The sequence below is a fragment of the Brachyistius frenatus genome, unplaced genomic scaffold, assembly GCF_029030835.1.
Source record: "Brachyistius frenatus isolate BFR_SWC_R1_liver_20210118 unplaced genomic scaffold, ASM2903083v1 Contig_151, whole genome shotgun sequence".
In the NCBI taxonomy this organism is placed as follows: domain Eukaryota; kingdom Metazoa; phylum Chordata; class Actinopteri; family Embiotocidae; genus Brachyistius; species Brachyistius frenatus.
The window spans coordinates 955,651-983,616 of NW_027210750.1; the positions used below are offsets into that span (position 1 = coordinate 955,651).

The 27,966-nt window shown below is 43.7% G+C and overlaps 3 protein-coding genes across 9 annotated transcripts; 1 reads left to right on the plus strand and 2 right to left on the minus strand.

Annotated features, from left to right (window-relative positions):
- Positions 1–278: 278 nt before the first annotated feature.
- LOC138631213 (uncharacterized) lies at positions 279–9,724 on the minus strand. 3 transcript variants are annotated; one of them, XM_069716017.1, is made up of 10 exons: positions 9,369–9,724; positions 8,576–8,704; positions 7,285–7,367; positions 7,045–7,204; positions 6,818–6,973; positions 6,578–6,709; positions 6,043–6,266; positions 3,812–5,754; positions 1,763–3,772; positions 279–1,031 (listed from the first exon to the last, which is right to left on the minus strand). In XM_069716017.1, exons 1-10 carry the CDS (start codon positions 9,573–9,575, stop codon positions 940–942), a joined length of 5,136 nt encoding a protein of 1,711 aa, XP_069572118.1. In that variant the 5' UTR covers positions 9,576–9,724; the 3' UTR covers positions 279–939. The 3 variants fall into 3 exon arrangements, with proteins under 3 accessions (XP_069572118.1, XP_069572119.1, XP_069572117.1); XM_069716018.1 differs by having other exon boundaries at positions 1,763–3,716; positions 3,756–5,754; XM_069716016.1 differs by having other exon boundaries at positions 1,763–5,754.
- An 877-nt stretch (positions 9,725–10,601) lies between these two features.
- On the plus strand, positions 10,602–18,724 carry LOC138631223 (MBT domain-containing protein 1-like). 4 transcript variants are annotated; one of them, XM_069716030.1, is made up of 19 exons: positions 10,602–10,709; positions 11,988–12,243; positions 12,646–12,779; positions 13,505–13,616; positions 13,818–13,897; positions 14,465–14,582; positions 14,687–14,821; positions 15,041–15,129; positions 15,271–15,369; positions 15,443–15,578; positions 15,675–15,730; positions 16,102–16,206; positions 16,287–16,434; positions 16,519–16,601; positions 16,751–16,988; positions 17,069–17,140; positions 17,277–17,465; positions 17,651–17,750; positions 17,908–18,724. In XM_069716030.1, exons 1-19 carry the CDS (start codon positions 10,689–10,691, stop codon positions 18,032–18,034), a joined length of 2,298 nt encoding a protein of 765 aa, XP_069572131.1. In that variant the 5' UTR covers positions 10,602–10,688; the 3' UTR covers positions 18,035–18,724. The 4 variants fall into 4 exon arrangements, with proteins under 4 accessions (XP_069572131.1, XP_069572134.1, XP_069572133.1 ...); XM_069716033.1 differs by lacking the exon at positions 14,687–14,821; XM_069716032.1 differs by having other exon boundaries at positions 17,651–18,001.
- A 4,020-nt stretch (positions 18,725–22,744) lies between these two features.
- Positions 22,745–26,395, minus strand: LOC138631236 (nucleoside diphosphate kinase B-like). 2 transcript variants are annotated; one of them, XM_069716051.1, is made up of 5 exons: positions 26,314–26,395; positions 24,389–24,510; positions 24,058–24,159; positions 23,301–23,413; positions 22,745–22,975 (listed from the first exon to the last, which is right to left on the minus strand). In XM_069716051.1, exons 2-5 carry the CDS (start codon positions 24,503–24,505, stop codon positions 22,858–22,860), a joined length of 450 nt encoding a protein of 149 aa, XP_069572152.1. In that variant the 5' UTR covers positions 24,506–24,510; positions 26,314–26,395; the 3' UTR covers positions 22,745–22,857. The 2 variants fall into 2 exon arrangements, with proteins under 2 accessions (XP_069572152.1, XP_069572153.1); XM_069716052.1 differs by having other exon boundaries at positions 24,389–24,507; positions 26,314–26,383.
- Between the last annotated feature and the right edge of the window lie 1,571 nt (positions 26,396–27,966).

The window sequence follows — 27,966 nt, forward strand, 5'->3', positions numbered from 1 at the left end:
CTGCAGGGAAGCCCCGCCCACCTGCACCCACCAAATGTACCTGCACCAGGTGAGGCAACATGGCCGTCTGCATACATTACACGTGATTCTTTAACAAAAGTCCGTAACCATGGAAACATCTTAGTGACCAAATCATTAATTATTAGAAAAATGATTAGTTTATATCCAAATTACTGATTTATTGATTGGTAAATATCCACTTTAATGACACTTTTGTTTATAATCTAATGTTGTTTATGATTTATTTAAAGTCTTGCAAGAAGCAAACTGGACATAGATTATGTATCATCTTTATTTTCAGACCCAAATGTACACAACAAAAGTTCAGCTGCAGGTTTTCAGACAGAAGCACGGAGAAGGCTGAAGGCTGAAGGAGGTGACGGCGATACAGAGAAAACAAATGCTTAAACTAGATTAAAAAAAAAAAATCAGCATTTGGACAGAACAAGAAGAAATTAAAATGCAGAATAGCTCAGAAAATTGATCAATTAATGTAAAACTAGGAAGAAAATAAAAATCAGCTGCTGATTATGATGTTAGATTTCAAGTAAAGACAGTTTATTCCAGATGTTATTCAATAAAATCTAAAAATCAAACAATAACTGCTGGTTTTATATTGTATTCATCAGTGGTGGAAAAATACTGACGTACCGTTTTAAGGTACTTTTTTATACTTCATTATATTTTAGAGGGAAATGTACTTTAACTTAATCACTTTGGTTATGGGTTTAATTTCAGATCAATACTTATATATATTAAAAAAAAAAAGAAGCTGTTATAACCACATCTGTGGGACACGACCTCATATTTAATCATTAAACATTTCAAATGGTTTCTTTTCATAAAATATTTGAAGCCCAACAAGGTGAAAATAGCCATTATTTTGTTTGTTTACATGAACCCAGCAGCCTTATAGCTCACTGTCGGACAGATAGCCAATCAGAGACGCATGATGTCATCCAGAGCCTCAGGTTCGGCGCTCGTGACCCCGACACCTGTGGTGAGCCACCGCTGGACGAGAGGCGATGTCGCTGTAGGGTCAGAGAAAGATTCATCTTTATTTTATTTTTCACTTTAACGACACAGTTAGCTATTTTTATTTCACGTGTTTTCATAGTTTGTTTTTTGTGTTTATATACTTTATATCAAACGTTAACTAAAACATATCAGAGAGACCTCATATTTCGTACGACCACTGGAGGCCGCTGTCAGAAAAACATAGACACTTTAATTCCTTTAAACATACATAAAGATTGATGTATTTAGGCACTGAAACAACTTGGTTCGGATTAGGGCAACATCATTTGTGTTGAAAGATGGTCTTCGTTGTCATGGTTACAATAAAAAAATAGGTGGTTGAGGTTAAAAGAAATGAACAGCAATTTCCCGTGTTAAACATCCATCCACCCTGAACTCCTCCATAAGCTAACATTTTAGCTCTACAACTAGTTACCTAATTACTAGTTAATTAGTCACCCAACTTCCTCCTTTGCTCCGGTCATAATTTCTACGGCCATCAGAGGGTGCTGAAATGTGTTTGCTGAAATTAAATTAACTCTTGCCGGACAAAACCCAACAATAAGCGATTTATATATTTTTTTAAGCCCTTATCTTTATTGACAAGGTATTATGATTAATAATAATGAATTGCATCGAGGTGCATATGGTTCTCAATCTTTGAGGACGAGTGTAACAAATCCTGTCGAAAAGATGGAGAGTGTTAAGAGGGAAAATATGTCTCATGTCACGCAGCGGCTCTCACCTGCAGCCTGTTGTTGTTGTTGTTGTTTTTGGGATCTCCGGGTCTCCTGACTCCTCTCCCTCCCTGCTGCTGAGATCGACAGCGCCGCCATCTTACAAACGCTGATTCTCTCCTTGTTTCCCCCGGTTCCGCTGCCGGTACTTCTGATTGGCCGGTTGCTGCTGCTGATGACCCGCCCCCCTGTGCTGTTGGTCCTCCCCGACCCCGGCGAGCCGCTGATACGTCCTCCAGCTTGGCCGCTGATTCTGTCACTGCTGCCCGCACCGCTGACTTTGGAGCCGCTCCCGGCGCTGCTAATTCGATTCCCTCCTGCTGCTGAGTTGCTCAGCCAGCCGCCGCTCCCCCCACTGACACCCACCCTCGTCCCGGGGCTCGGGGCTCTTTGGCCACCGGTTGGCTTCCCTCCCGACTGCCACCCTGCACCCTCCGCGCTGCTCTTGCGTCCGCTCCCGGAGCTGTAAACCGGCTTCCATTCGCCACTGCCGGCACCGGCGTATCTCCCGGACCTGCTCATCGCGTGGCTCCCGGGAGAGCCGCTGAGCATGCCGCCGCTACCCGAGCTACTCAACTTCCCGCCGCTTCCCACGCTGCTGCTGCGCCTGACAACGCTGCCCGAGCTCAGGTTCCCACCGCTGCCGGCTCGACTCAGTCTTGTTCCGCTGCTTGAGTAGCTACCCGGAGGACTGAGCACCCTCTCTGTGCTCCCACCGCTACTCGAACGTCCGCTACTTGCACCGTAAACCCTCCACTCCCCACTCCCTCCGCTGCTAAACCTCCCTCCTGCTGGGCTTGTGGTGCGTTGCAGGGCCAATGACAGGGATTGGTCTCTCGGTGCACTGGGTAAGCTAGCACTGCTCATGCGTCCAGCACTCCCACCATAAACCCTCCACTCCCCACTGCCTCTGCTGCTGAACCTCCCTGATCCTGGTGGGCTTGTCGGCAGGTTCATGGCTGCTGACGGATACTCTTTGCTCTCCCTGTTGGGGAGACTATCACTCTTACCTCCAACACTGCCCCCATAAACCCTCCACTCCCCACTCCCTCTCCTGCCAAATCTCCCTGACTCTGGAGGGCTTGTTGCACATTTTATGTCCACCGATCGACTCTCGTGATTCCCCTCGCTGGAAAACTTAGCGCCCCCATCCAGGCTGCCTTTACGTCTGAGACTGCCACCGTACACGATCCACTCCCCACTTCCACACCTGCCCGTTTCTGTTTGGCCTGTTGCGGGAAGCGTTGCCACTGACGGGTTTTGTTTACTCGCTGCGCTGGGTGAGCTGGTACTTGTACGTCCCGAACTGCTACCATAGACCATCCAGTCCCCGCTGCCCCGCCTGAATCTTCCCTGCACCCCTGCTGTAGCAGCTTGTTCCCCACCGCTAGTTGAACCACTGGTGCCAGCGGTCATACTTTCCCTGTTACCCGGTTTGTTGACAGCTCGCCAGTCACCGCTTCTCCATCCAATTCCATCACTGTCCTTACTGGCGCTCTGGTTTTTGTCCCCTGAGCCACACCTGTCACCTGAAGTCTGAAAATCTTTTTTATCTTTAATGCCACTTGTAGTTTCATATCTGTCTCTGGAATCTCTCGCACTTTTATGATACAGACCTCCAAAACCAAGCTGCTCCTCTCTGTCCGCTATGACGCTACGACCAGCTGGACTTCCAGACTTCGAACCTTCGTGACCGCTGCTCACCTGAAGGCCGCCGGTTGGTCTAGAACCGGTGTTTGCACCATTCAGAGAAACTTTTCTTGCTTCGTTGGCTTCAAGTGGTCTAACATAGTCTCCATCTCTCTTCGACATGATGACTTTTGTACTTCTGCCCTCTTCTGGAAAAACTCGATTGCTACTAAACAATAACGACTGGCCTTCCTCTTTTGTCGACAGAATATATTTCTCAACTGGTCTTACGTGTGCATTTGCCTCAGTTAGACTTGGGCATGCTTCCTCATTTTCTTCTTCTTCTTCTTCTTCTTCTTCTTCTTCTTCTTCTTCTTCTTCTTCTTCTTCTTCTTCTTCTTCTTGTTTTTCTTCTTCTTCTTCATCACCATTTGGACACTCTTTAACCTCAACTGGACTCAAACACGAGCCATTTGGACTGAGATACATTTCAGGGTAAGTTGGACTCAGAGGCAAATCAGGACTTCTGATGTGGTCTTCCAGATCAACTGGGCAAAAAACGTGATCGGTCATGCTAATTAACATCTCTGTCTCAACTGGACTCTGACATATTTCTGGACTCAAGCTGTTGACTGGCGTCATTGGGCTGGTTGATACAGTGGCTTCTTTTGGACTCAGAAACTCTGTAGGGTCTGAGGATTTCAAAATTAGACTTGGAGGCATTTTTAACAGTTCCTGACCTTTGGGATCAAATATCTCTTCATCCGACTCTGTATGGTCGACCTTCAGCGTATTGACATCGCGGACCACCTCCACTTCATCCACTTCCTGCTTTAAAATTTCGGTACTTGAAGTTTTACTCTTCAGGTAGTCATTGCCATCTGGACTGCCAGGTGAAGCATTTGCAGTGCCGGACCCTGAGTCGGCATCTTCCTTGAGTTTGCTGAGTTCACTGTTGGACTCATCAGACAATGCCAAGCTCCGATCCAGTCTTGGAACAGGTAGCGTACCTTCGGATTCACTCCCCTTATTTTCTTCGCCCTTGTCGTTCATCATCAGGGTCTCGGCCTCAACTGCACTCAAATATGTGTCTGAGCCATTTGAGCTGAGGTACATCTCCGAGGCATTTGGACTCTTAAGTGAACTCTGACACATCTCTAGATCCAAGTACGTGACCGGCTTTGTCGGGCTAGTCGATAAATCAACTTCTTCTGAACTCAGAAGGTCAAACGAACTACAACCAACACCAGAATCTGTTGAACTTGTAGACAGTTTTGACTCCATTGTACTCAACAAGACCTCTCGACCTGCTAGATGGACCGTCTCATTATCTGACTCCACCTTTAGCTCGTTGGTATCATGGACTTCCTCCGCTTCTATCTTTAAAATCTCTGTACTTGTAGTCTTAATCTCAAGGTCGTCATTGCTGTCTGGGCTAACGGACCCTGAATGAGTCTCCTGGGACACCTCGGACAATGCAAAACTCTGGTCCAACCTCCGAACACCTTCTTCTTCATTATCTATCAGGGTTACCTCATCGAAGACTTCCCCCTGAGCAGGTGTGGACCTAGAAACATGAGATCCAGACACCCCGAAGGATGTTTGGACTTCTTCAGCTACATCCCTGACAGCTTCTGGTGGAGTCTCCAGCTCATAAAATCTAACCTCTGCAGGATGTTTGTTCTTAGCTTGGACAGAGCCTTTAGTGGGATCAATCTGAGCTAAAATCACAGCTTCCGTCTCCTTCTTTATCTCTGCAGCAGCAAGTTTAACAGGATCAGAAGTGGTCTCATGTGTTATGAAATGTGGTCTCTGCTTTACTTCTGGCTCCGGAGTGATGTTAGCAATCTCTACTTGAATGTTTGTCTCTGTTTTGGTGACCTGTGAACTAGCTTGTTTGGAAGTAAAAGTCTCTGATTTGGTTTGAGCCCCAACAATCGATGAATTCTGCAGTTCACTGTCTTTAGTGTGGACTCCGTCGTCCACAGAGCTTCTCTGTCTTTGGACCATCGTGGATTCTCTTCCAGTACCTTCGAGAAGAGCTCCCGTTCTCTGGTTTTCAGACTTTTGGAAGGACTGAGTCAGATTTGAGGTGTTAACCGATATTATTGGTAAGTTCTTTGCCTGTTTTCTGTGGACCCTGCATGACTGGACTGTGGTCACTGTCTCAGAGCGGGGCGCAACTAGCGGTGCTTGTCCAACTGCGTGCACATGACCTCTAGAAACTGTCTGGACCTCCATCGTCCTGAGATTTCCTCCCTGAACACGGACTGTTTTACCCGCAGTGATGTTTCTCCTGAATGTGGAGGGACTGGTTGCAACACAGACGGACATGGCTGCAGGCTTGGAGTTGAAGTGGAGACTTGAAACCCTATTAGGACATTAGAAAGACACACAAAAAAAAAAATCTAATACCTTTCTTAACTAGTTCCTCTCAAATAGGTTTTCTAGAAAGAACTGTATATATTTCTTTTTCTTTTTTGACAGAACCAGCTGATTTAGTCTTCACAGCTTGGTTCAGATTATATACGTTATAATTAAAACCCTTTTTCTAAATATTTGTGTCACCGTAACACCACATATGAACTTGTATATGTGATTATATTCTTTTCTAGCAGTAAAAGAGCTAAAGATGCCAAACCCCGGATGACCCTCATACCCCTGGTGGCTCAGTCCTTCCAGCAGCCTCCTGTAGTCCTGGATCTCGGACTCCAGGCAGCTCTTCACGTCCAGCAGGTTCTCGTGATCCGCAGCCTGCCGAGCCACAGCCAGCATCACCGAGTCCAGGTCGCTGTACAGACCGTCGGCTGTCTGGTGCAGGACCACCAGCTGCCCGGCGAACGAGTCCGTCTGCCCCCGACCAGAAGTCTCCAACATCTCCATCTGCAGACAGGAAGTCAAATCCACGGCTGTAAGTTCTGATCTTTTTTTTATTTGGAAGATTTAGAACTTGTTGGTCTTGATTTGGAACTTGTTAGTCTTGATTTGGAACTTGTTAGTCTTGACTTGGACGATGGGATATGAAAGCTTCTTGTTTTTATAGTAAGATGTTTATTGACATAGACACTAGCACTCTGACTCTGGAGGTTTTGGTGCTCTTGGTCGGGACTTGGACTTGTCCTGGGATCAGGTCTTGTTCTTTCGGAGTTTGGAACATTCAGAGTGCAGTTGGAGGAACAGCAGTTTAAACCCACCAGATTCTGCAGTTGTGTCAGCTCTTCAGTTAGACTGGCTGCTGTTCGCCTTCGCTCCTCCAGCTCAGCATGGTTGACCTCTGACCCCACTGTCAGGTCAAAGGTCACCTCGGGAGTACGCATCATGGACTCCTGAACACAAGACACCGGCTGAAATGTTGTTTACAACATTAAAATACACTCGAATCATTTCCAGTCCCCACTGATGTTTCCTGTATTTCAAAATAAGAGTTGGTCTACCTGAGTGTTGAACCAGGACTCGTTCCGGTACCGGTCAAACAGCGTCTCACTCGTCCATCTCAAGTGGTCCAGCTGTTGGATCAGATCTGATGACTCTGCAGTCTGCATCTCCACGGCGACGCCCCCTGACGCCTGGGCCAGGAGAACCTGCACATCCTGGACAGGTAGACAGGAAATGTGATATGGTTTGTTCGTTTGAAGGATCTGGGTGTGTGTTCATGTTTTACCTGTTGGTGTCGTATCTGCAGCTGCAGCAGCTGTTCTGATTGGTCGTTCAACAGACTCTGGAGCTCCGGCAGTTGGTGGGCCTTCAGGTCCTCCTCCAGCAGTCGCAGATCGCTAAGCTCCGCCTCCACCCGTTCACGCTGCTCTCTCTCCTTTTCACACCTGCTCACACAGCAGAGGATCATGGGATATGTGCACCTCTGTCTGTGCGTGTTGGCCCGGGTTTCGGTGTGTGGATCTACCTGGCGTCGAGGTCGAAGGCCATCAGTTCTGCCCCGAGCAGCTGCAGCTTCACCCGAGCCTCGTCCGAGAGACACTCACTGATCTGTCAACGAGACGAGAGAGAGAGAGAGAGAGAGAGAGAGAGAGAGAGAGAGGTTACCTGGACATGTGTTTTCAGGAACGCGTTATTCTGAGCAACAGTTGTTGGAGTGACTTGAAAGTTAAAAAAAAAATATGCAACTGATTAAGTCTTTAAATTTCAGGACTTCAAATCGACTTGTTGGTCGTGTTACATCCAAGCGTTGTCTCTTGATCAACATCAGCACCAGGGTCAGGCTGTCAACGTCGAGTTCTACTCGGACCTTCTGAGGTTCTGTTCTGATTTGGATTTCTTTTCTGCTTTGTAGTCTTCAGGTCAGTCTGGGTTTTTGTGCTTCCTGTTTTTGTTTTGAAATGACTCAACTTTGTTTCATTTTGTTGTGTCTTTGTTTCACTTCCTGTCCCTTGTATGATTGTTACCCCCCCCCCCCACCGATTAGTTTCACCTGTCCCTCTTGGTCCTTCCCTCCCTGCTGTATTTAGTCTGTGTGCTCTTTTTCTTCCCTCTTTGTCACTTTGTTTCAGTTTCCTGTCTGTTGCTGTGTCTTTTGAAACCCAGAGAACACAAACCACCTGAACTGTGGCACCAAGGCAACGGGGTTCTCCAACTTGCTGCCCAAAAGTTTTACCCAAAATCTGATGCAAGGGACAAGGCTGAAAACCAATAATGGATGGCTGTGATCTTCAGGTCCCTCAGGGGGCACTGCTTTGAAAACAGACACAATTCTGTAGTGGAAATCATTGCATGGGCTCAGGAACACTTGGCTGTAATCGGTGGATGTTGAAGATTTTGTTCCCCAAAATCTGATGTTTCTCTGCTCCAGTTTCAGGTCCGTGGTGACATCACAAATGGTCAAGTTAACGTGTGGAACTCAGGTGTTGATGTTGATCAGGAGACGACACTCTGAATACTTCCTCATGAAGGTTGTTAATCCTCCAGCTCTGTGTGCATCACCGTGCTGTGTTCAGGAACTGAGATAAAAGCTCTTTTGTTCTTTAACAAAAACTTCAGGCTTGTTGATATTCAGGTTTGTTATTTAACATTTCAGACTCATCTAAATCCGTTTGACCTTTAAAGAGACACACCTTAAAGAAAATTAAAGAAACTGTGTTGTAAACACAGAGGTGATCGTTTTAGATTCTCCAAATCACTGTATTTTTGACAAGTCAAATTCAAGTCAGTCTCTGATTGGCTGCTTCGCTGGTCCTCACCTTGTCCTGCAGCAGGGACGCTGTCCTCAGGTGTCCGTCCAGCTCTCTCAGCCCACCAGGACACTTCCTGTCCAGGTCCTCCTGGATCTGACGCTCCAGCATCTGATTGGCTGCCTCCAGACGCTGCACCTGCATCCACCAGTTTGTTTAGGAATCATGGAGCAAACACAGTTATCAGTCAATACAAAACTCCATTCAGAAATCAATCATTTTTATATTCTCTTCTTCCTTAAACAATAATTGAAAAGCTTAGTTCTGTTTTGGTATTTACTACAGTGACAAAAGTGGGAGGAGTTTGTTTATGTCCATGCCAAACTCTATTGAGAAATATTCTACTTTTATGTTCTGTGTCACTCATTACTTATACAGCTCATGTTAATCATTGAGCAGATATTGTACTCAGTGAAGGTAAAACTCTGTTAAGAAATCTATTAATTTTACATTTTCTTCCATCAGAAGGACATTTATGTTTGTTTCCACCTCAAAGGAGTCAAAAATCAAATGTGCAAAACTCCATTGAAAAATCTGTTACTTTATAAATTATAAATCTCTCCTTTATGAATGAATCTATAAACAAACACTGTTTTCACACAGTGCAAAAGTCAAAATAGTAAAAAATAGTCTTTCACTTTGTATATTTTCTTGCTCTTAAAGGAAAATGTATTCTCACCTGTAAATCTCAGTTTAATTTTGGAATTATATAAATCAATACAAAATTCATTATTTTTATGTTTTTCTTGCTACTAAAACATTATTGGATATATTTGTTCTCGAATGCAGCAGGACATCCTACCTGCTGCAGGTACAAAGCCAGCCTTCCGTTCAGCTGCTGCAGGCTGTGTTTTTCTGTGGATAGACAGAAGCTCCTGCTGCGGTCCGGAGCTGCAGGAGCTGCAGATGCGGGGCTGTAATGCACCGACGCTCCGGCTCCATGGTGAACACGGTAACCCAGAGCCGTCCGGGACGCCGTGTTCGCACGAAGAAGCTGCATCGAAGTCATCTGTCCTATGTTTGCATTTCTATCTCATCTGCCAGGGGCTGCCGCTCTGAACACGTACCGCTCCTTTAAAGTTTTATTTTCTCATCTTAATGCAGGTGACTGTCATCCTCCTGCAGCTGTGGGATCTGAACCCCGCAGATGTTCTCCGTCCCGGGAGTGTCGGGACTAGATGGAGATCAGGTGTAATCAGATTTAACCTTTAAATGGTGACATGCGGAGCAGGCTGCGACAGGATGGCAGCCCTGCCCAGCTCAGCCTCTCAGCACATTAACTGCAAAAGGGTAGTCAGGTTCTCACTTGTTTTGCAATGTTCTGGATCAGCATGTCCTGTCACCTGAGGGCCAAATGCTCAGGTAGAATCTGGAAAATAAAAGCTGCTGTGACTTCATGAATAAACCTGTAAAAGGTCATCAGGGATCCTGTTTTCTCTCTCCTGTAATTATTCTTTTGTAGCTCATTTCATTAAACGTAAAGTCAACAGATTTATTTCTATTACACTGTCATTCAAAAGTCCACAGCTGTTATTATTATTGTAATTATCATAATTATCATAAACCAGAGAACAGAAGAAAAACAACACAAAGAGATGCTCCTACAGAACTTTGAGTGTTTGGTTTTTGTATTAAGGTTTATTTATTGTTCGTAATAACTCACAATGGAAATGTTTTATGTCTGCCAGGAGCTCGTATGAACACTGAGACCTGTTCCTCCTGCTCATAGTGGACATTTAGACTGGGTTTAGACTTGGTTTTAGACTTGGTTTTGGTCTGGGTTTAGAGTGGTTATGAACGGCTTCTAAACTTGTTTTGTAGTTGGTTTGGACTGGGTTTTAGGATGTTTTTAGACTTGGTTTTACACTGGTTTTTAGACCTGATTTAGAATGGATGTGTTTCCGGCTCTGTCCAGCAGGGGTCGGTCGAGGACTTGTCATTTCATCTGAACGCAACACACGAAGCAGAAGCAGCAGCCAATGGGCGATGAGCGTCTGCGGTTCCCGCGCCTGCGCATTGGAGGCGTGGTAACGCTGTTGATATGTCCGCCGCTGGGCTTTAATGATAATTTCTGCGGGATTTGGCGTCTCAGAGCGAGAGTCCCCCTCCGCGGCCCGGCCTGATGGAGAACCCCAGAGACCTGGTGAGTCCTGAGGCGTGTCCGTCCGGCGGCAGCCTGCATGTCCCCCTTTTGTTGTGGTTCGGTGTAGCGGTCCTCAGCAGCTGCTTCAAAGCCACCTCCGACAGAAAGTCAAGGCAGAACTCCGTTGAGAAATCTGTCAGTTTAAAGTTCTCTTGCTCCGACCAAAATGTGTAAAAACTTCAAATGGCATTTAAATTGTTCATTCACGAGCTCAAGATAAGTTTTAATTCGGCAAACATGAACAGCACGAAATACTTCTTAAATCGGCCAAAACATAACCTTATATTTGCTTCGCTTGTTGTTCTCTAAACCTCCTTTTGAAACTCCCCTGAAAATCGTGCGATATTAGGTTTCTTTGTTTGTTCCCACAGAAACTCACCTCCCTGGAAAGTTTTTAAAATTGTTCCCTAAATAAACTGGATCCCCGTTCATTCGGCACACATGTACAACAATAAACCAGTTTTATACCGGTGAAAATCCACTTTGTTTACCGTCCTGCTGTTTTCCCGCTACAGTCATCTACGTTCACAATGCAGAGCGTCACGGTTAGTCAATACAAAAAAAAAAGCTCTTTCACTCGCGCACTGTGGTGCTAGATGCATTTAATGTACGCCGAATTTAACGATGGATGTAGCCCAGTACGACCCGGCAGGGGGTTGTTTTACAGCGGCAGCATCCTGCTGTCAGGACCCAGAGAAACCCGAAATCCCTGAAATCCTGGAGGTCATCTGGTGTCCGGCGCAGACAGAATCTGATGATCAGAATGTTGATGTCAGTCAGACTCTCACCGCACTGCAGTGCTGCAGGTCACCCAGCTGCAAACAGCTGTCAGGCTTCGGGGGGGGGGGGGGGGAGACATCTGAGACACACATCATGACGTCATCACCTGCACACAATCACATCATGACATCATCACTTGCACACAGTCACATCATGACATCATCACCTGTAGAAAGTCACATCATGACATCATCACCTGCATACGGTCGTACATCATGACATCATCACCTGCACAGAGAAACACATCATGACATCATCACCTGGACAGTCTCACATCATGACATCATCACCTGGACACAGTCTCACATCATGACATCATCACCTGCACAGATGTTCATGTTTCACACTCTGATTCTAATTTGACTATACAATAACATTTTACTTTAGATTTGAGATTAATTACTTTTTTCTGTGAATCAAACACAGTTTTTATTGAATAAAAATAATAATTTATTCATGTCTGCTGATTATCTAACTGTGTGACCTTTGACCCCTTAGGTGGAGCATCCGTCCCGGAGGCGGCGGGACTCTTTCGGCATGCTGGACGGTCTGGAGGAGGACCGGAGCAGCTGCAGCTCGGAGTCCAGCGGGGGGAGCGCAGCATCCAGCCCCGAGGACAGTGAGGACGAAGAGCTGGGAGGAGGAGGAGGAGGAGGAGGGACGCACCTGCCCCCCTCTTCCTCCTCCTCCTCACTGACGCTCATCAAGACCAACGGACAGGTGTATACCTACCCTGACGGCAAGGCAGGCATGGGTCAGTGTTTAAAGGGTTATATCTGAAACAGGAAACAGGAAGTCCTCTGAGGTAAACAGGAAGTCCCATAAGATAAACAGGAAGTCCTCTGAGGTAAACAGGAAGTCCGATGAGCTAAACAGGAAGTCCTCTGTGGTAAACATGAAGTGTAAACAGGAAGGCCTCTTTGTTCAATATCAGTCGTCACTTTTTCCAACTTGAAGCAGCTTCAGATGAAGTTTATTGATTTGAAGCTGAACAGGCAGCACTGCATTAAAAACAGACAATTCTGTAGTGAAAATCACTGCATGGGCTCAGGAACACTTCTGACAACCGTCGTCTGTGAACACAGTTCATCGCTGCAGGTTAAAACTTGTGTAAACGCTGTTCTTAAGCGTTACCTCAGATCTGGTTTCTCCTCAGCGACCTGCGAGATGTGCGGCATGGTCGGAGTCCGAGACGCCTTCTACAGCAAAACCAAACGTTTCTGCAGCGTCTCCTGCTCACGGAGTTACTCCTCCAACTCCAAGAAGGCCAGCATCCTCGCCCGGCTGCAGGTAACACACACACACACACACACACACACACACACACACACACACACACACACACACACACACACACACACACACACACACACACACACACACACACACACACACATACCTCCTGGTGTTCCTCAGGGTTCGATTCCCGGTCCTCTGTGTTTTCTATTTAGTTGAAAGCTAAATCTGTTCTCCCGGGGTTTCCGCTGGTCCCGGAGTTATAAAAAGTCTCTTCCAAAGAGTTTGTGGTTTTATCTCCTTCAGTCAACGCGTGATTTTTTTTTTTTTGAACGAAGGCAAACGTGCCAGAAAAATCAACCTTTCGAGAGCTTCGGATAAAAAAAACGCTGACTTGAAAAAGAAAAGCCAGATGTGAAGTTTGTAAAACTGCTATTAATGTATTTAAAATGTGGGAGAGGGAGCGCTTCGTTACCATGCCGACAGTAGAGTGGTGGAAGAGCTTCAGGACATTCAGTCACTTTTTTTTTTCCGTTTAAGAAGAAATATTTTCATCAGTTTGTCGTTTAAACGGTTAAAAGTTACTTTTTAGTTTTGTCCTGAAAACGCCTCTTAAAGAGTAAATAAAGCTTCACAACCTGCCGGGAGTTAAATCACGTCGCTGGATTTTTGCGAGAGGAAATCACAGCATGGGCTCAGGAACATGTAGAACGTTTACTCCGTGCAGGTCAGAGAGTTTGACCTTTGACCCGAGCCTCTGTGTGTTTTGTGCCTTTAAGGGGAAACCTCCCACCAAGAAGGCCAAAGTCCTCCAGAAGCAACCGCTGATGACCAAACTGGCCGCTTATGCTCAGCAGCAGGCCGGCCAGCAGGGCGGCGCCAGGAAGGGCGGTGAGTTCAACGCTGTGGTTTTCAGAATAAAAGACCTGATTAACAGCGAATGTAAAAGAAACAGAACAAATAAACTGTTGATCAAAGTTATTGATCTTCAACTAAAATGTCCCGATGACCTTTGATCAATCGCAGATCTGATGTCTGCTGAGCTCAACTCTTCTTTGTTTGTTTGTTTGTTTGTTTGTTTGCTGGCTGCAGTCTCTGTGGAGGTGTTTGACTGGGGCCGTTACCTTGGAGACGGAGATGTGGCGGGAGCACCGGTCAGCTGTTTCAAACATGTGGGTACCACACAATCACACACACACACACACACACACAGACTTTTACTGCATGTCATTTTCCTCCTTTGTTCCCCCACATTTCCTGTCTGTACCTATCAAAATAAAGGCATAAAATACCCGAATATTAACAGGGAGTTAGTTTTAGTGTCAGTCAGATCTCAACGTGTGTTCAGATTCAGAGTGACGTCTACTTCCTGATGACGTCATCACCTGTGATTTGCCCTTCGGAATAAAGCTCCAGGGAGGGTAAACGGTTCGAGAAGTCGCCTGAGAGTCTTCAGGTGTAGACGAGTTTCAGGTAAATACGACAGGTGCAGTGAAACTAATTTGACCTATAACGGCGGCAGAACTGTAAGCGAGCAGCTCCTGTCTGCAGTGCATCATGGGTAAATCAGACAAAACACCGCTGATCACTGTGAAACTGAAGGAAACCTAAAATCAGACAGATTTTCAGGCAACTTCTGAGTGGCTGAGACTAAAGTCACTGAGCCTGCAGACATGAGACGGTCCATGATGTGTGTCTGTTGTGTGTCTGTTGTGTGTCTGTTGTGTGCACTCCTGGAGGTGCCGATGGGGAGGTCGTGGGGTGACATCAGTGAAGGAGTACGAGTCGAGGTCCCGAACACAGACAGCATTCTGCCAATGAAGGTGTACTGGATCGCTGGCATCATCAAACTGGCAGGTACACACACACACACACACGCACACACAGGCAATTTATCAACATTTATATCAGTTATATTGATGTGTGTGCGCACGTGTGTGTGTGTGTGTGCGTGCGTGCAGGTTTTAAGGCCCTGCTGCGGTATGAGGGCTTTGACAGCGACCCCTGCAGAGACTTTTGGTTGAACCTGTGCGTCCCTGACATCCACCCAGTGGGCTGGTGTGCTGCCGGTGGGAAACCTCTGGTCCCCCCTCAGAGTAAGGGACACTTCCTGTCCGGACCAAACACTCACTTATTCCAGCCCACAAAAGTTAACGTTGTCACGGTAACACAGAGCCAGCTGCATTTACAAAAAAAACAAAAAACCTCTGATGTTTCGAACAGAGTGAATCCAGCCTCTGATTGGCTGCAGCAGGGTCACATGACCACCAGAGTGTCACCTGATTGGCTGAAAGTTGTTTATCTTTGTGCGTCAGCCCTTCTGCACAGGCTCACCAACTGGAAAACGTTTCTGATCAAACGACTGACGGGATCCAAAACTCTGCCGCTGGACTTCTCATCCAAGGTCACACACACACACACACACACACACACACACACACACACACACACACACACACACACACACACACACACACACACACACACACACACACACACACACACACACACACACACACAACTTTAAACCTTCCTCTTCCTCCAGGTGCAGGACAGCATGCACTTCCCCTTTAAGAGGCAGATGAGGGTGGAGGTGGTGGATAAGACTCACCTGTGTCGGACCCGGGTCGCTCTGGTTGAACAGGTGAGTCTGAGGTGAGGCGGTCTTCGTGTCGGTCAGCGGTTCAGGTGTAAAGTTTGTGTTTGTGTCGCCGCAGGTGATCGGCGGCCGTCTGCGTCTGGTGTACGAGGAGTGCGACGACGGGACGGACGACTTCTGGTGCCACATGTACAGTCCTCTGATCCACAGCATCGGCTGGTCCCGGTCCATTGGACACCGCTTTAAACGCTCCGGTGGGTCACCAGGCTCCATTTAGAAAACGTTGAATTTAAGCCAGCAGCAGGTTAAGAAGCGTCAGGGCAACTGACATTGAACCTGTTTGTTTCCAGATGTGTCGAAGAAACTGGGTGTTCAACTGGACGCACCTGGACAGCTGTTTGCCAAGGTGAGCATCCCCTCACATCTGCCTGTCTTTCCCACCTGTCCTCTGACTCTTTTAGGTTAGGTAGTTACTTTATTAATCCCCGAGGGGAAATTTATCTCAGACTTAAGACTGAAGATGACAGAAAACATTCAGAGGACGTTTGTTGGACTGAAGCCTCAAGAAAAATGGCTTTTTCTTGTTTTAACTGCAGATTAAGCAAAACATTAGTTTCACAGTATTTCCTGAGTTTTTACTGAATATAACAAAACTAGCTACTAAAAGGTTTATGGGTCCATCAGACTGTTCCATGTTCTCACCACAGGGGGGCAGTGTAACACCAGGCTGCTCTGCTCACTGTTGGGAGAGAGTTATGCTTCCTGTGTGTCCTGCAGGTGAAGGAGGTGGATCAGGGCCGTTTCTGGTTCGAAGACGGGATGAAGCTGGAGGCCATCGACCCCCTGAACCTGTCTGCCATCTGTGTGGCCACCGTGAGGAAGGTGAGGGTCCAAATAACGTGACCTGTCCTCTTCCTCTTCCTCAGGTCCAAACGATGTAACCTGTCCTCTTCCCCCGTCAGGTCCTGGCAGACGGTTATCTGATGATCGGCATCGACGGCTCGGAGGCGGCCGACGGGTCAGACTGGTTCTGCTACCACTCCACCTCTCCCTCCATCTTTCCCGCCGGCTTCTGTGAGATCAACAGCATCGAGCTGACGCCCCCCAGAGGTGACGGAGTGACCAGAAGAGTTGGTTTCCAGAGAAGAGAGGACTGGATTTATCATTGTCTCTTCTTCTTCTGTTGTTTCTCAGGTTACAGCAGCCTTCCCTTCCGATGGTTCGAGTACCTGAAGGACAGCAAGTGTGTGGCGGCTCCGGTCAACCTCTTCAACAAGGTAGGACCCAACACGGATCAATCAGTCCTTCAGAATGCAGTTAGAGTGACATTTTTTTTTTTTAAAGTGAGGAAATCTTTAGAACTTAAAACTTCCACAGAAGCATCAGAGCATTAAACTGTCTGAAGCTGAAACTTTGTGACCGTCAGGACGTCCCCAACCACGGTTTCCTGTCCGGCATGAAGCTGGAGGCCGTGGACCTCATGGAGCCTCGGCTCGTCTGCGTCGCCACGGTGACCCGCATCGTCCACCGGTTGCTACGGATACACTTCGACGGCTGGGAGGACGAGTACGACCAGTGGGTGGACTGCGAGTCACCTGACCTGTACCCGGTGGGCTGGTGTCAGCTGACCGGCTACCAGCTGCAGCCTCCCGCCGTCAACGCAGGTAACGCTCACCTGTGTTCTGAGTGACAGGTGAGATGTGTTACAGGTGAGCAGCATCACTCATGAGATTGTTTGTTTCAGCCTCCAGAGAACTGCAGTCAGCAGCGTCCAGACAGAGAAAGAAATCACAGCAATACAAAGGACAGAAGAAGAGTGAGTCGTCATCATCATCATCATCATCATCATCATCATCATCATCATCATCATCATGACATCCCAGAAAACCTGATCAATCAATACAGGACACACCTGATCAATCAATAGTTCAGACGCCATTCTTTTCTCTCAGAGAGGAAGTTGCCCATCGCTAAGCGACCTGTCAGTCTCTCCGGCGCCGTGGTAACGGGAGTTCCCAGGAGCCTATCAGGGGACGAGAATGAGACTCCGCCCGATTACCCATCACCCCCTCCTCCAGCCTCAGCAGCCCAGCCGACTTCTGCTGACCCAGAGAGCAGCTCTCTCACTGGGGGCGGGGCAGGTAAGCACTCACTCACCTGTTTACCTGTTCCCCTGTTTACCTGTTCACCTGTTCACCTGTTTACCTGTTCCCCTGTTTACCTGTTTACCTGTTCCCCTGTTTACCTGTTCCCCTGTTTACCTGTTCACCTGTTTACCTGTTCCCCTGTTTACCTGTTCACCTGATCATCCCCTCTGTTTCTGCAGGTGCTCCGATCAAAGAGGAGAACGCCGACTCGTTGTCTCAAAGGACTCAAACGGACACCAACGGATCCTCCACAGACTTCCTCTCCGGTCCGGAGCCGCAGTAGGAACCTTCTTTCATCTCTCCTCCTCCTCCTTCATCTCTCCTCTTCCTCCTCCTCCTCTTTAAAGTAAAACTATTCAGCAGCTCCTCTGCTTCATCCTTAAAACAACTAAAACTCTCTTCCACCATGTTGGTTTCTATTTCCTGTCCTGCTCAGAAAAACAAGATGGAGGACGCTCGGTCATCTTTTCAAATCAAGGGAAAAAAAAAAAAAAAACTTTTGTACGATGATTTTTTTTTTAACGCCAAGATCTCGAAGGTTGTTTGTGAGATTAGTCATTTAAAAACACTGTGTGTGTGTGTGTGTGTGTGTGTGTGTGTGTGTGTGTGTGTGTGTGTGTGTGTGTGTGTGTGTGTGTCTGCGCGCTTCTTGTTTCCACTTCCTGAAACTCATCAGATCAGACAATCTGCGCAGGTCGTTTGTTTTCAGCATTCAGTTTAAAATTTGACTAAATGTGAGTGAGGTTTAGTTGAGTGTATTATTATTATTATTATCATTATTATTATTGTAATCAGATGGAAACACACTCCATCATGCAGGTCATTTAAAGGATCATTAAAGGATCATTAAAGGATCATTCAGCTGTGTTTGTCTGTAGGCTGAAATAAACTGTTCAGTGCGACTTTGTGGAATGACCCTTTAATCTGGGGTTATAGCCGTTCATTCAGAGTTTATTAAACATGCTTTAACAGTTCAGAAGCTAAAAGAGTAATAATGTCTTCACTAACTTTTGATACCTCATAAAAAATATTACATAAGTATTAAGAGAATTTTTAGCTTTTAAAAGTTGGATTTAACAGATTATTTCAATGTATAAAAACAGAATGTTTGATTCAAGAATTCTAGTAATAAACATGATCACTGATGATAAAACATAATTTTACAAAACAGATGCTTAACGAAGAAAAAAAAGTTCATTTATTTAAAGCTCTTTACAGTGTGGGGTCACAGGTTAACTAAAAAAAAAAAACAATTACATTAATACTATAGAAACATACAGTATTTTGGTGTATTATTAAAATGCGTTTGTTCGTGAACAAAAACGAAACAATAACGACAGACGGATGAATTAACAGATTACTCTTTTAATGTGAAGTCACGTATTGAACGTCCTGAACATTAAAACGGTCCCTAACGTTCGCAGGAAAAAAATGCGATTTACTGTGAATTTGACAAACAGCTGAAACGATGCAAAAAAAAACCGAGGCGGTCAGAACCAAAAACTAAAAAGTTTCACCGAAGAAAACAAAACGCGTTTCAATCATCAAATTACTAAAATGTGATTGATCTAAATTAACGCCGAAATCCACACGTTAATACTTTTCTAATCTTATATCTAAACTACAAAAGTAAATTTCTGCTAAAAAAAATTAAAAAAAAGAAAAAAAAAAGGAAAAAAAAGAAAATTAAGACTCGATGAAAGTACTAGTACGAAGTCAAAGGCTTGTCATATTTATTGTGATTGTGATTTGGTATATAATCTCAATGTACTGAAACTTTATGTCATAGTAACTCAGAAATGTACCAATTATAATTCACCTAAATCAAAATTTTAGTTCAAAATTTTCTCATTTTATAATCTTCACTGAACCTCCTCCTGTATACCATGATTTTTTTTTAAATTTTTACTTTTACTTTGTTTATCATTTTTTTAATATTTTTGATTAGCTTATATATTTTTTTTACTAATGAACTCCTATTTAATAAGCAATTCAAAATTTTAACTAGTCTCATAATTTTGACTTGGTAAACAAAAAAAAAATTGAATTTTATATTCTAAATTACTTTTAATTTGCCAGCTTAAAAATTAGACTTTTCAACTCATTGCTAAACAACAAAAAATGTTTAATCGTAATTTTGACTTTAAATCTTGCCATTTTGATTGAAGTAGCTAAAATTGCCGTCGTAATTAAAATATTTTATTAAATAATAATGTTAACTTACGGTCTCATAATTAAGACTTGGTAAACAAAAACTTAAAATTTTATGGTCTAACTTACTTTGAGCTTGCTATCTTAGATTTCAAAATTATAAACAAACATGATATTTGCTGATCAACTCAAAATTTTTGTCTCATAATTTTAACCTGCAAAGCTCAAAGTTTTTGCTTTTTGACAGTAATTTAACTTCTTCATGAAATACCTCATAACGTGAACTTACTATCTCCGAATTATGACTTAACGTGACAAAAATTTTCTCTTTTTTTTTGTGGACGTCTGAATTTTCCTCTTTCGGTTTCTTTCCTTATGAAATAGGACTTCTACGTTATTTCGGTGTCGGTTCGCATGAGAGAAAAACGTGATAAAAAAACAAAACAATGCACAAATCACGTGTTTTCGGGCTCGCAGTGTTTAACATGAAGAACTAAAGATGGAGCGAGTGCGTAATAAACTGTGCGAGCATGCGTCAACGTGAGCATCTCGCACTCTAAACCTGTAGCTGTTTTTTTAAACTTCACATGTTACTTACTGCTGTGTGTCGGTTGTCTGTTTAATGTTTGTGGTCTTTTTGAATCTAATGTCAAACTGTCCTATTTGTATTACGGTGCTATCTATAGATGATATCTACACATTTGATAATGTTTTTATGGAATTATTTTGTCAAACTGTCCGTGACTCCGGTGAAGAAGTTGTCTTTGTATTTGCGACGGATTTCGTATGCGAAGAAAATGGAGTGCGTTAAAAAAAAAAAAAAAAAAGTGAAAACGGCTCAACGTGAGGATTTTATTGTCGAAGTCCTCGATTCGCCGGTCTTCCTCATCAGTTCGTGATGATATTTTGTGTGTCCGTCCACAGTGGGAAGGAGGGCTTTGTAGGTTTTGTAGGTTTTCTGTGGGTTTTTAAGTGACTTAGTTTCCATAGAGACTGTTTTGGGACTTTAAGACAAAACAACGTTGGAATGAATTTGGAGGCCGAGACAGCTTTTGAGTTATATTCACTATCTCCGTTGAAATGGATTTAAATGTTGACTTTTCAGTACGCCACAGGAAGCAGAGCCCCCCCCCCAAAAAAAAACATTGAAAGAGAATTTTCATAATTAAATGGTTTTTTTTACAATGTTGATGAAAAAAAAACCTAAAGTTTGAATGTTCGTGTCCCACACTGATGAAAACCTGCCAGTAATATTAATGTCCACATTGTCCACATAATCTGTGAACATGATATTAATGAGCTCTTATCTAAACATACAAATGTCTAAATATGTATATATAAATATACATATATGTGTATATATATATATTTATATATATATATATATATATATATATATATATATATATATATATATATATATTTATATATATATACAGATACTGTAAATGTCTGACAAAAGAAATGTAGTATGTACTGATGTTAACTTTCATGAAAACATTTTTTAATACATTGTGCAATTTTTGGCAGCATGATTGTGAAGAAATTATTACATTTAGATGTAAAATAAATGACTCACTTTACATTTTTATGCAATAAAATGTTATTTAAAAAAGTGGAATAATGATATTAATAGTATTTTTTTTTAAATGCTGTGCAATATGTTATTTCAGTACTTTGTGTTTGACTGAAAAAGACTGGACATAACCTTTTTGATAATGTTTAAGTTATTAATATTATTTAGAGAATCTTAATAACAGATTTTTTTTTTTGTTTTTTGTTGCAGATTTCACGTTTATATTGTTTTTTTCTCGGAAAAAATAAACCTACAAAAATCCATCATATTCAGTTTTTTGTTTTTTAAGCATTTAAACCTGAATATTGGACAAATATGAGATTAAAAGGGATAAGAAGATCTAAAACTGGATCTTTTGTAAGTATGAATCCAGGACTGAACCAGGTAAAAATCTCAAAACTTGTACAAAATGTACTTGAGACCAAAGATTTTTGAATTTTGTCTAAAACAAAAAAAATGTTTGCCCAACCCAGGCTGAACTCTGGGCTGGTAAACGGACTGAGTCTGAAGGAGGTCACATTAATTGGAAAGGTGAGCGTTAACGTCATCAGCGTATCGCCAGCTGGAAGTGTTGCAGGTCTTTTTCTGTCTTGGCTTCTCAGGCCTGTAAAAGGAAGGAGGTTCTTCAGCACTTTAGATATCTGGATATGAGCCTGATGGGTTTCCCTCCTGGATGTCTGGACGGCGCTCGTCGGCTCGGGCGTCTGGAGAGGGTAGGATTCAGCTGATGGGTCTGTTTGAGTCCTTTTTTTTAATAGCATGCAGAATCACTGCAGCGTCACATTACTGCTGTTCAGCAACATACGTGTAGATGTACCCCCCCACCCCCACCCCACCCCACCCCACCCCACCCCAGCAACATACGTGTCTTCATGCACACCCTCCGCTGCCTTCTAAAAGCAGCCTGTTGCCCGGTAGGTTCAGCAGACATGTGATACTGTCCCGCCCCCTTCAAACAGGAAATGATGCCTATTTCAACTCTTTTACACGCCACCATGAGCAAAAGGTCGCAGCATTAACCAAATATGCTTCTTGAAACCGGCGACAATTTTTACCCGAGTTAAGTTAATCAATTATCAAAATAGTTGCTCATTAATTTTCCGTCAACTAATTAAACAACTAATCGTCGCAGTTCTGAGTTGGTGGAAATTTGTTTTCAGTATTTTGATTAATGATGAATCACTTTTTTGAGGTTTTGGACCAGTCAGATAACAAACAATTTCTGAATAAGCTGCTGAAGTTTGGACTTCGTGTGATTCATTTTTTTGACATTTTATAGACAAAGCAAATATAATAATATCATCAGGTTAATCATGAAAGAAAATAATCGTTTGTTGCAGCTCTTTCATTTATCAAATGTTCCTGGAACAAGAGGAAAGGGTCTGTTTACTATTTTTTAGTGGCGGACTGATCCACATTTGTTTCGCCGCCATCTTTATAGTTACTGCTAATAGACAGCATGTCAGCAGTTAGCCGTTAGCTTTGCTTCGCCAACGAGGCTAATGGCAGTTTTAAAAACTTTTGAAGGACACAGAAACGGTCAGAATGTTGTTAACATGAGACTTTATTGATAAGTGCTACACGTTCCAGATTGATCGGTGAGGACCAAGTCCGAGGATCAGCTGCGGGGAGGTCGGAGGTCGGCGGGGTGGGCGGAGTTTACTCGTACAGCCAGGCCTGAGCGCAGGGGGTGTAGCTCACAAACTCTTCGTCCTTGAACCACAGAGCGACCTCTTTCTTGGCGTTCTCCAGTGTGTCGCTGCCGTGGATGATGTTCCTGAGGACACAGAGGCAGTCAGTGGCTCATCAATAACTCATCAATAACTCATCAATATCTCATCAACGATAACTAATCAATGACTCATCCACTTATCTATCATTTTTTAATGTTATTCATGTTGTATTTATTTTTTGGGACGTATTCTTTTTTTAATTGTATTCATAGTGCTTCAACATTTTATTGTCCTCTGCTGCTTAATGAGCGTGTGACAACGTTTATATAAGTAATATATCATTTTGTTGAAGTGCGTGATGTCATCGCTGTTTTTCTTGAGGTCTCTGATGTCACTTCCTCCTGTCCTTTTACTGTGTTGCTCGCTCACCTGCCGATGTTGATGCACAGGTCTCCACGGATGCTACCGGGCTTGGAGTCAGCGGGGTTGGTCTCACCCAGCATCATCCTGATCAGCTTCACGATGTTCTGACCCTCCCACACCTGAAACACACCAGCACACCTGTCACCTGTCGGCCGACGAGACGTTCAGGTTCAACACTTCAACACCGGGGGCTGAAATTCATCCTGATCTAAGCATCATAGAGTCCCAAAATCAAGTCAACACGTTCCTGAGGCTACAAGTCTAAACCTGGTAAAACAACCGCAAAGAACACCAAGTTTTAAACCATTATGAAACCAGTCTGAAAACAAGTTCCAAATCAGGCTGAAACGAGTCAAAACGCAATAAAAAGAACACATTTTTAAACCAGAACCGTGCTTCAAGTCTGGACGAGTTAGAAGTCCAAAACCAAGACTAGAACCAGTCTAAACCCAGTCTAAACCTGGTCTAGACCCAGTCTAAACCTGATGCCCTGACCTGGTGTCTGTCTGTAAATAAATTATTGCTGTAGTCTTTTTTTTTTCTGCATGAAGTGAACTAAAGAATCAAATTCTGTTCAGACTTTATTATCTGTTGAATCATTTGTTTTATTTTCCATCAGTCGGCGTCTCTGAACAGAAACCATCTGTCTGAGGACAACGTGTGTGTTCGTGTGTGTGTGTGTGTGTGTGTGTGTGTGTGTGTGTGTGTGTGTGTGTGTGTGTGTGTGTGTGTGTGTGTGTGTGTGTGTGTGTGTGTGCGTTACCATGGCGAGGACGGGTCCAGAGGCCATGTATTTGCAGAGACCAGCATAGAAAGGCATGTCCTTCAGGTCCAGGTAGTGGTTCTTCATGTGGTCCTCGGAGGCCTGGACACAGGGAGGTCACACAACACAATATTAGTACACAACTTTAATACACAACAGCAGATACATCATCAGTGAGTCGATCAGCGTCCACACAGCAGGGGGCGCCGAAGTGAGAAGCTCCGCCCCCTATCAATGTGACCATTAAGCCAGGTTTCTTTTCCCTCGAAAAGGTCTCCTGCTTTTTGTTTGTTTGTTTTTGTTTTGAGTTTCTGTCCATCGTCATGGTTACCTTCATGAACTTGGCAGCTACCAGCCTGAAACCTCTCTGCTCGAAGCGCTTGATGATCTCACCGCACAGTCCTCTCTGGACGCCATCGGGCTTCACAGCGATGAAGGTACGCTCCATGTCTGCTGAGGAAGTGGACATGGGCACCTCGTTAGTCAGACAAACAAGCAAACAAACTGCCTGACATCATCGAAAAGGTCTTAAAGGTCATAATAAAACATTTTAATGATTAAAAACTGATTATTTAATTTTTAGCCGTGAAGTTTCTGATAAAATGTCTCTGGAGGAGATTTATTTATTAAAAACTGTCTGAAACATTTTCTTGTTTGAAGACCTCAGAATGAACAAGCCCCGCCCCTAAACATGTTGGAGTCCTAATATGCCCCTAGTGGTCCTCGGTGGTATCACACTTTAAGGCACTTAACCTGAAACGACTAACACGCAGACAGTCCAACTTCTTCTGTATCTGCTATTGTGAGTCAGCGCTGCCACCTGCTGGCTGCTTCCTGTCACTGCTCTGTTTCCCCGACTACCGATCTCTAAATAAAATCATCTGTCATGTGCCAGATGTTTCCGTTGTGCCTCAGTGATATTATATTTCTGCTCGTTACAGAAACTTTGAGCTCCTGCTGAAGAAGCTGAACCTGAACCGCCTCAGTGTTTGTTGAAACCCGACACCGGCTCATAACTCTGGACAAAGCATCGGCCGCTGCTAATTTTACTACAGCTGGTATCTGCTGGCATGCAGCTGATGGCAGCTGAAGCAGGTGTGTCTTGCAGGAGCCACCGAGTCCTCCCCCCGTCATGTTTCAGTATTATTAGTGTTCGAGCTGAAGTTCTGCTGATTTACGTGACTGGAAATAAAATCAGTACAGATTTTATCTGTAAAAATGTTTCGACAGTTAAATAAAAGGTTCCTCCTGAAGTGGTCGTGATCACCTGTGACCTCTGACCTCAAAACCAAGGACAAAATGCAACATGTTTTTACTGTTGAGGAGCTCGATTCATTCATTCAAACAGCTGAAGGACTGGGGTGGTCGGGGGTGTGTGTGTGTGTGTGTGGGGGGGGGGTTAACAGCTGTGACGGGTCAGAACCAAAAGATAATTTTAAAGAACATTAAGGTTCAAGTTTGTGAAACGATGTCGAGTTGATTTGATTTGATTCTTCAGAAAAATCTCAACATGAATTCATGAACGTTTAGAAAAATAAATAACATTTTCATCAAAATATTCCTGCAAAAATCACAACAGATGGAAAAAGAGTTTAATTTAAAATAATTGAAGTCCTGTTTTCAAAGATTCCTGGAAGAATGTTTACATTTCCAGATTATTAATAATCTGATCTTCATCTAGGTCAAAAATTCTGTTTTAATCTCAGAGTCTCTTCAATTATTTTACAGATTAAATCCGACATACATGTTTTTAATCACTTTCACATGAGAATCTACCGGAGCTTCACGTGTTTCTCATGTTGGTCCCGTGTGTTTCTGCAAGTGAAGTTCAAGTGTTTGGTTTTTTTTCTGTCGCAGCTCAAACTGAATTAAACGGAAAATCAAACACTAGGAATTTTTTTTTTATTTTTATTTTTTTAAAGACCTAAATGAGTAGAAACTGCAGCATCAGTTTGTTTCCTGCAGATAATTTACTGGTTTGTTTGTTTGTGACGAGTGTCTGCAGCTGTCAATCATGCACGACATGCAGTTCACGTAATGTATTAAAATTGTGTTGTTCTTATTATGTTCCTTTTTGTTGTATTTGTTCTTCTTGCAATTCTATTATAACAAATTTAAAAGAGCATCTAAAAAAAACAAAAATAATAATAACAATAAGAGTGTGTGTGTGTGTGTGTGTGTGTGTGTGTGTGTGTGTGTGTGTGTGTGTGTGTGTGTGTGTGTGTGTGTGTGTGTGTGTGTGTGAGAGATCTCTACCTTGGTTTTGGGGTTTGAGGAGAACTTGTGAAGAAGAGCTGCTGACGGCGGGGAAGCAAACACCGAGGCCGAATAGCTGGAGAGGAGCTCTATTTAAAGGCTCTATGTCAGTAGGGGGGGGGACAGACTGGGATGGGAGGAGTGTGTGAACTGATTGAGTGGCTGTATGTGTCGGCCATTGACAGATTAGTATGCATGTGCGTGTGTTAGTGTGTCTATCTTTGTGAGGACCTTTCACAGATTTTTTTTTTTTGTTATGAATATTTACGATTAAACACGATCCATAAATTAACAGAAAACTACATTTAATAAGATCATAGAATAAGAATGTAAAAGTTGCTGAAACAGAAAATTACGGCTTTCACTGTAACCTGCAGCTAGTTGGCGTTAGTTTAGTCATTTATGATTTTCAGTTTACTGATGGTAATGAAACATGATATTTATCGTCATTAATTAAGTAGGACAATCATTTGATCCCCAGGACTGTGGACTCTGCTCTCTGGACCAACTCCCCCACCCCCCCGACCCTTCCTGCTATGAGCTGAACAGGTGTAACACCTGTTGCATAATAAGTGAAATAAAACCAAAAGCAGCCGCTGACTGCTGCAGTCTTTGCTCTGAAGCTGCAACCTTCACCCAGATTTGCCCCCCCCTATTTATAAACTCTCTCCTAATCAGGGATGGAAACTGTCCTGGGGGAGGACACGGAGACCCAATCAGCTGAAATTAAAGCACACACCCCCTTCATCTCTCCAGGCTTCACCCTCCTATATTGTGATACATTTAGACCTGCAGAAACACAGCTGTGAGCTGTCTCCTGTTTCCTGCACCAATCAAACACAAAGGAGTTGCAAGACTAGCAGAATTCAGTGTCCCACTGTTTGAACCTCCGGACCCTTAACTCTTTCAGCCTCCTTTACCTGCCGGTAACGGCTAAACTCCGGTTTTCTATTGGGCAAAAGTTATGGACAATATGTGGTTGTAGTTCTGGTTCCACCTCTGTTGAGGTTCCACGCGAGCTGCCGCAATTCTTTTAATTCACAGGGAATAAACATTCCCAAATGATTGTCTTTCCGTCTCGCTGCCGTCCTCTTCTGGATCCGAAAGCGTGTCTAACTGAACGATCGTCACTCGAAAAAGAATCACCTCCGAGTCGTCCGGTGTTCGTGTTCATTACGAAAGTTTCAAGCAGCGTCGCTGCAGAAAGTACCAGGTACAAAAGAAAGTCATACTATAGCATGTCCGAAATATGGTAAAAAAGTCATGCTATAGCATGTCCAAAATATGAAAAAAGTCATACTATAGCATGTCCAAAATATGAAAAAAGTCATACTATAGCATGTCCAAAATATGGTAAAAAAAAAGTCATACCATAGTATGTGGTCCAAAATATGAAAAAAGTCAGACTATAGCATGTCCAAAATATGGTAAAAAAAGTCATACCATAGTATGTGGTCCAAAATATGAAAAAAGTCAGACTATAGCATGTCCAAAATATGGTAAAAAAAAGTCATACTATAGCATGTCCAAAATATGGTAAAAAAAGTCATACCATAGTATGTCGTCCAAAATATGAAAAAAGTCAGACTATAGCATGTCCAAAATATGGTAAAAAAAAGTCATACTATAGCATGTCCAAAATATGGTAAAAAA